The sequence below is a fragment of the Vicia villosa genome, unplaced genomic scaffold, assembly GCF_029867415.1.
Source record: "Vicia villosa cultivar HV-30 ecotype Madison, WI unplaced genomic scaffold, Vvil1.0 ctg.004174F_1_1, whole genome shotgun sequence".
Lineage (NCBI taxonomy): Eukaryota > Viridiplantae > Streptophyta > Magnoliopsida > Fabales > Fabaceae > Vicia > Vicia villosa.
Genome location: NW_026706385.1, coordinates 134314 through 142732, shown reverse-complemented (window position 1 = coordinate 142732; position 8419 = coordinate 134314). Strand labels below are relative to the sequence as shown.

General features: G+C 41.6%; 1 protein-coding gene across 1 annotated transcript; it reads left to right on the top strand.

Moving 5' to 3' along the window:
- The first annotated feature begins 6949 nt into the window (after positions 1–6949).
- LOC131641857 (ATP synthase protein MI25-like) lies at positions 6950–7773 on the top strand. Its single transcript, XM_058912152.1, has one exon. It carries the CDS (start codon positions 7195–7197, stop codon positions 7771–7773), a length of 579 nt encoding a protein of 192 aa, XP_058768135.1. The 5' UTR covers positions 6950–7194.
- Positions 7774–8419: the final 646 nt, after the last annotated feature.

Below are 8419 nucleotides of genomic sequence, written 5' to 3'. Positions count from 1 at the left end.
AAGAGTTGTTTCATCTGGATTGGGTTAGTGTTAAGTGTACCTATGCTTCTTCCGATCCAGTAATCGTGCCAGGCTCTATCGATTAAGTAGTCTAAGTAGTCCCTCCCTCCTTATTTTCTTGCTCTCGAGCTAATAGGGTTATAGGCGGACCTATCATTTCTTTGATCTAAATTTTAGGGGAGTTAGAAGTGCTTCTGTCTGTAATTCCTTCTGGCTTTGATTCTGCCTTTGGGCCAAACAAGCCAGTGGTCTAATCTAAGGACCTTGAAGCAGGAGTCTTTCCTTCAATCTCATAATGTGAGGGCTTACGTATATAAATATCTTCCTTTTTTGTACTAAAAAAAATGCTTGGCTTTATATCCCGTCTTTTTAGTAAGCAAGTGAAGCGAGCTCTTCTTTATGGGGTAGCGGTAGAGGGGATTTTCTTTCTCTCCCTCTTTATGTCTTGTCGGCCTAACCTAGGAGTTATCTTTCCCGGAAAGAGAGTAGTGGCGCTCTCTTCGCATCCTTTGACTTTCCATGCTTCGTGAAGGGCTCACTTTCGATCAAGGTAATTTATGCCTGCTCTGGTTCCCGGCAAAGAATGGATGAGCGCTCATGAGTTCCCACTATCGAATCATCTCAGTTCGTTCCTATTCCGGGCATTGAAAGCTGAAATAAAAAGACATCAAAGCCTAAGTCAGACAATGATGATCTTCTCTTAAAATAGCAAGAATAGCTTAGCTGGTGGAGGACTCTACACCCAGTAAGGTCGACACTTTCAGTCAGGAAGATGCTTTGCCACCCAATCGGCCGAAGCATTGGCTAATCTGTTCACCCTTTATTCCGACCAGCTGTGGTGGGACATCAGGAGTTGCTGTACATCACTAACAATAGGCCTCAGATTGCGATCTGTAGAAGACTTTTGACTATGAAAAGCTTTCAAGACACGAGATGAATCCGTTTTCATACATACAAACAGAAGATTGCTGTAGATAAAAAGCCAGGTCCGAACCTTTCCTAAGTGTAAGTGCATGAGCCTCCGCCATGTCCACCGAAGAAAGAGTCATTTTATTTTATTTATCACCGAGCGTCTTTCGAGTCTCATGTTGAGTTTTCTCTTTCATGTGATACTTCGCCTTAAGAACTAGGGCTGAGCCCATACAACTATTATTGTTTTAACACTACTCTGCGGGAGATTGGTATTAAACCGAAAGCCTAACCTGGACTACTAATGGCTTCTTCTCTTGTTAGAGGAAGCCCTGATTCTCAGACTTCTTTATGTTACACGTAGCAACTCTTCTTGTTCAATCCTTTAATCGGAACGACGAGAGAGTGACTAAGCCGAAAAGGCCAATAGCATTTTCTCTAGCAAGTGTATTCAACACTATATGAGAATGAGATAAAGCCTCACCTTTTTTCGCCGTTTGTTTACACCTTCCTTTTGAACTCAGCTTTCACGTCTTTAATGCTCGATTGAGCTAGTCACTGGCGAACGCTTCCAAAAGAGACCTACCTCTACTCTAAACAAGAGCCGAGCCTTCGGGTATCAGACTAGCTTAAAAACATAGTACGTAAGGATATAGTTCCTTTCCTCAAAACCAGTCATCCGAGTGGGGCTCTGCGACAGGTGCCATATTTAGGTTGCTTGCGACTGATACTTTTATGGATTATTTCCATCTTCCCTTAATTAAGGGATTTAGATAACATCCGGTAGGGAAAGAGCCACTACTTGGTTCAATAATTAATGAAGGAAAATTATATCCCTCTTCGACATCAGATTCTTATCCTCTTTTCCGGGGAAATTTTGTTTTATTCTCTACGGCCCAAGGAAAAAAGTGGTCTGCTTTATTGAATCTTATTTCAACAAGGGGTGTCGCTTTCGTTTTCAATAAGGACGTTTAGTAGGAGGTACTTGCCCTTATAACCATAAACATTTGCGAGTCGTCTTTTTACATGAAAGGTGGGTAAGGACTGCCAAAGAGCTCGAGTAGATTCATGAATGTCCTGGAATTTCAGTATGGGCTTAACAGGTCGAGAGAGTCTTATGCCGCGCAATCTCTTGCCGAATCTATTTATACTATGTTAAATCCATAACCCGAGAACACAGATTTGCGAATCCGGCCCTCTTTCGTTCGTCGTGATTGCTTTGATTGCTCTGAAAACACCCCCTCTCACTCAGGGGTAGCAATCAGATCTTCCTGCTTCAGCGGTTACGAATGACGATTCTTACCACAAAATTAGACATTCCACTTTGAATGCTATTTTCTTTCACTTTATTATGGCTTCCATCCCTGAGCTTTAGCCCTAGCTTTCTTACTAGGAAAAGGGAAAAGTAAAAGACTTGGAGAAAGAAATAAACTTGGAATTTTGGCATAGAAGAAGAATTCATCCATATAAGAAACAAAGAAAAAGATTTCGTGGGGGGGCGCTGGAGTCAGATCAATCCGACGCGGGATCTATAGGCTCCGAATATCTAGCTAGTTTAGGATCCCGGGGACTGGAACGGGCGAAGCCATTGGATTGATTAGCCCGGGCGAACAGGTATGTGGTCGTCTAGATTGTACCTGCAGAAAGATTAGGTGGACCCCTATACATTCATTGATTAGACCGAAACCAATCGAAGCGATCGAGCTACCCGCATTTTAGTTTTGCTTTATCAAGCAGGGGCTTAGCCGCTTCTTTCTATTATTTCTTCTATTTCTGGCAGCATTGGGAAAAAAAGAGACAAAACGTCGAATGGCTAAAAAGCCCTATTAATGTATGTGGAAAGTCTATACTTAACACACCGACTCAATTGGAAGCTGACTCCTCACAGGGTTCGAAAGTGAAGTTTTCAATCATATTTCTAACACTTAAAAAGGCATAACATTGATTTACACTCGATAACTAAAATTGAAATTGGCAAATTCTTCATTTAATTTAATGATTCACCTACGCGTGATACTGATCTTTGCATACCAAGGGGCTGACCTGAACTAATGTCCTATACGAGACGAAGGCTAGGGATGAAATGGCAAGTGCCGCGTCTCCTTCAACAGCGGATGATTCATATCTATCTCTATCTTCAGACTTGGGCAAAAAAAAACTTCTATGTGATGAAACAAAGGAACAACATTCATTCCCTAAAGAAAAATAAAACCATTACCAAGCCACAAGATAATTTTAATTTTACAACCGAGATCGCGAGCATGGATCAAACACGGAGTCTCCTAAAAAAGAAGCGCTATCGATACAAAATGCTATAACGATTCACTAATGGAAGTCTTTCGATGATCCAGCTACTCAGACTGGACTCCTTTACTTAGTGGGTAGGAATTCAATATAGAGTTTGTTATTCGCGGAGCTACCACTACTTGAGCTTACACCCGGACTCTTACTGTAGTCTCATTTCCAGTATCCTCTAAAAGAAAAATACAAGTCCGTTTTTATATTCCTTATAGCACGGGTATAGATTACCTCACGGGATGAACTTATTAAGTTATATTAATACCAGAATCGGGTGTTCAAGTCATTACCATTCAAGTCTCAAGCTTCCGGCAACCACTTATCCCAAGGTAGGTGGGAAATTAATTCCGGATGGAGCAATAATATTAAATTTAAATTTTTTATTTATAGGCTTCGACATATGTAGATTCGGCAAATGTTTCCACATCTCGGATCCTGGGTTCACACTCTAGGAATCCCTTTCTTCGGGAAGTGACAGATCAATCTTTCATTGAAGAGAGGAATTGGCACATTAGAATCAAAGATGAGCCGGCTTCCTTATTATTTTTTTAATCACTGGCATAGTCAATGACTGGAAATGGCAGGGCAATGACGAGTAGGGGCGGATGAAGATAAAGAAAGAGAATCCGCTGTCTGCAAGAAAAGGCTGTTACTGGTCTTTTAGGTGAGGCTCTTTACAGGAGTGATCTCTATCAAGTGGATAGATAGGATAGAATGAGTCTCAAGACTAGTCTTAAGAAAAGAAGCATATAGCTTCTAGCTGAAGTAGCATGATATATAGCTAGTCTTCACTAATGTTAAAGCGCTTTCCCAAGGGGAAAGAGAACATCTTCTGAGCCCTTATCTATTGACGATAGAAATTAGGAACGTTAAGCAAACCAAGCAACCAAAAACCCCAAGAATGTATGTAGAAAAGAGGGATGTTGTTGAATAGTTCTCTTTGACTTCGGATTGAGACTTTAAGCTTTAGCCTGAAGGAAGACAAGATCAGGAACCAACTGTTTTGTGCCACACGCTTGAGCTTTCTCCTTTCCCCCTAATTTATACGGACTTCCATTCTTGTTTTCTAATAGAGGGAATGCCGCTCTCCTTTATGTTCGGGTATGCCTTTACTTGTCGTCAGGAGAAGTCGTATCATCTTGTAGTTCTAGGATTGGTTTCTGTCTTGCATAGTAAGGCTGGTAAGTAAAGTATTGTCTAGTTCTTCGAGATTTTATTTTGAAGACTAGATCACCACCACCGCTTCACCTTCTACCCTCTGATTTACAGAAGCTTTCTCGCTACCAGAGAGTGAAGGAAGTTATACCGGCTATTTACCAGGCCTTTAGGTGCCCATTGGACTGATTGATCATATCTTCAGGATATACCTTCTGGTGGAATTTGGTCTTTTTTACTTCTTGGCAATAGAGAGGAACCTTACACTATCCCCTTCCCTATAACCTAAAAGGACTTCTTTCTCACCAAGCACATACATATGCTTTTTGGGAGCAGATGAACCATCCAATGAAAACTTAGTAATTACTCAGTAGGTTTGATTGAGGCTTTGAGTCTTACAAATTCAACAGGCTCCTGTTCCCTCCTAAAAACGATTTGCCATGCCAAACCAAAGGGATTCCGAGATCGGACTCAGATCCTATGATCGTGGTTCTGTGACGAAATAAAGGTCTTCCTATAAGTACACCTTTAATTTTAGGTTGACCTCTATAGGGCGGCTAGGGAAAGACCTATTCCATTCAATCAAATGGAGAAGCAAATCTGTGAACTACCCCGCACTTCTTCTTCGTAAAAAGAACATGTTTCTCCTCGTAATCAGCTCAATGGAAGGGTGCCCACTTCCCCGCTCGCCCCTACCCACCTCTCAGGGTGGCCTCGCTCTCGCCTTTGGTTCGAGCTACTTTTGCTCTCGGGAACAGATAGCTTGCTGCCCAAGTCTACCTACTCTGACTCTCTCTACCCGGGGGATCCTTAGCCAGCCCTCTATATAGTTAGCTCCTTTCTTTAGCTTCTTAGGAGTGTAAAGGTATGCCCCCGAAAGGATTATGATCATAGTCGTTCAGCGCGTCAAGTTGACACTATAGCTAAAGGCAAGTGTTTAAGGTCGTGATTTATCATTCAATGGCCTCACAATTTTCATTCCCATGTACAATACGACATCGGGATTTTCACCCGCAGGCTATACTGTCAAGCAAGGAAGGCGACTGGCGGCTAATTCGCGTGACGAAAAGCTAGGCTCGGTTTTATTCCATCTCTAGTTTCATCGGATCATTCATAGATGACATGCTTCTAAAGACTGCTGCTCAACGGCGTAGGACTGACGACAACGCAAGGCCGTGTACCGAAAAGCTGCCACCCAGTATAATGTACCAATGCCTGCCTTAATTTGACGGATGCGACGATGATAGCTACGAAATGTGCCGAGCCTATGTCCTTCCCATCTAGGGGACAGTGTAGAGCGAACTTACCAGATTCTTCCCGAATCTTTTCAGACAAGGAGGGAACAACATCCCTGTCCGATGTTGGTTTTCCAACCCGATAGGACAGTCTTCCCAAGCGCCCGACTCAACGAGAATATAGCCTCATAGCTGGCACGACAAAGCGTATCGTCCCCTATCTTTATAGCACCCCGGACACCCAATTGATCGTTCCCCGATTTACACCCGAAAACCCTGAGTTCTACCCGATCATCCCCACATATAGATGCGTCACACAAGTAATTCTCTCCTGATCCGCGACCGTGACCTAATTTCTTAGGCGGTTTATTTGCGTAACTAAGGAAGGGCATATCAAAAGAATAGAAAGGGACGCCTTTTAAGCTACGAAAAAAGGAAGTGGTAAAGGGTATTTTTCGTCTTTATGATGTATAGAATTTATTTAGGATTATACTTGGATTCGGTACTTATTAAGTTAAGCATCGAAGGTGGTACTCTTTCCCTATATAGAGAGATGGCCTAATTCAAATCACGCCAAGAGAGGTTGAATCTTCTCCCGTATCTATATAACATTTTTATTACTCCTCCATTCCGCATTTCCTAAGAGATGACTCCAAACATTCTTACCTTTTTTTCCGAGATGGCAACAAAATATTCACGATAGTAGGACTAGCTTATATCCCCCTTATAGTTAACATAATCTTTCGTGCAGGTCGCCTTCGGGGGTTAACCAACGAAAATATGGCCGAAAGGAAGGGAGACCTATGTTTTGACACCCTCCGAGAGGAGATTAAAAAACAAATAGAGGGGTTGCTCCAAATAGATTTTCATAATGCTCTTGTTCTTCCCCCTGGGAAGAGAATTCAAGACATTGCAACCCACCTTCATCACGATTCCGAGTCTTTGGAGCAACTCTTGACCATTTTGAAGAATCTTACTGAATTAGGTCTACAAAGTCAAGAGTTTCAACAAATTATCCTCTTTCTCTCGCAGTAAAGTCCCGATGGCAAACTATATATAACATTTGAATTTCTCTTACATTCCACGTTTCCAAAATGGATCCTATCAAATATTTTACATTTTCTATGATCATCTCTATCTTAGGTATTCGGGGAATCCTCCTTAATAGACGAAATATTCCTATTATGTCAATGCCAATTGAATCAATGTTATTAGTTGTTAATTCGAACTTTTTGGTATTTTTCGTTTCTTCGGATGATATGATGGGTCAATCATTTCCTTCATTGGTTTCAACGGTGGCAGCTGCGGAATCAGCTATTGGGTTAGCCATTTTTGTTATAACTTTCCGAGTCTGAGGGACTATTGCTGTAGAATTTATTAATAGCATTCAAGGTTAAACATGACTCCTAGAGAATTACCAAAATACGAAGTTATCTTTTCTCCTTTTGTTATCTTCTTTATTTATTTTTTATTTTTACTTGGTTGGCAGGGTAGGGTCGGGGCCTTTATCCCTGGGCGAGCGCATCCGATTGATTCTAAAGTCCTTTCCTAAACCACTTCCCGTTTAGTTGCTGAAAGATAGATAGAACCTTTCTAAATGAGATTGAGTTCCACGCATATGCAAGCTAGAAATATGCTATTTGCTTCTATTCCATATATTTGTGCATTAAGTTCGAATAAGATATCAATCTATAATGAAGAAATGATAGTAGCTCGTTGTTTTATAGGCTTCATCATATTCAGTCGGAAGAGTTTAGGTAAGACTTTCAAAGTAACTCTCGACGGGAGAATCCAGGCTATTCAGGAAGAATCGCAGCAATTCCCCAATCCTAACGAAGTAGTTCCTCCGGAATCTAATGAACAACAACGACTACTTAGGATCAGTTTGCGAATTTGTGGCACCGTAGTAGAATCATTACCAATGGCACGCTGTGCGCCTAAGTGCGCAAAGACAGTGCAAGCTTTGTTATGTCGAAACCTAAATGTTAAGTCAGCAACACTTCCAAATGCCACTTCTTCCCGTCACGTTCGTCTTCAGGACGACCTAGGCACAAAGTTTCACTTATTAGTTAGGAGGAGATTTATCCCCCAGTGTATCTCGAAAGCAGAAAAAATAGAACTCATTCGAGAGAGCTTGGTGGTCTTAAGAATGGTTCGAGGAGACGATCTCCGGTAACAAAGAAGAGTAGATTACCAATTAAGTCACCGCTCTGTGGGCTTTTATGATTACACTACTCACGAATCTATCTATCCAATTTCTTACTGAACTTGACTTGTCTCTGATTGCCATGCTGCACTTTTCGCTCCTTATCCCGTACAGAACGAAGTGAATCTTATTTAAACATTCATTGCTATGGGCCGTCTTATTGCACTGAATGACGGATCACATGGGGTGGATCCTACTAATATGTTTTCTCCGTGTAGGAAGGTATTTTGAACATCTAGCTGGTATAGGGACCACTTCTTTGATGCAGCAATAGCCAGTAAAGTCCTAATCTTCACAAACTTAAGTTAAGGTTTCCTCCCAATCTATCCATTATTTATTCTTGAGCAAAGCCTTGAACAGGACGAGAGGAATAATGGCCTACCTCAGGCATGTTGTTTGGAACTGGATCATGGCTTGAGTCTGGAGAGGGAGAAGCGTTGGTTTACTGATCTCTTTCAGGTCCTGGCTGAGCTTCAACAAGATCTGGTGTTAGACGAAGTTTCTTTCTGGTATACACTATGGTTGATAGTGTATGAGTCACAAGATTCTCTTGCTGATATATATGAGTAATTATTCACGGTGATACTCTCCGGGGACAAACAAAACTAAACTAATC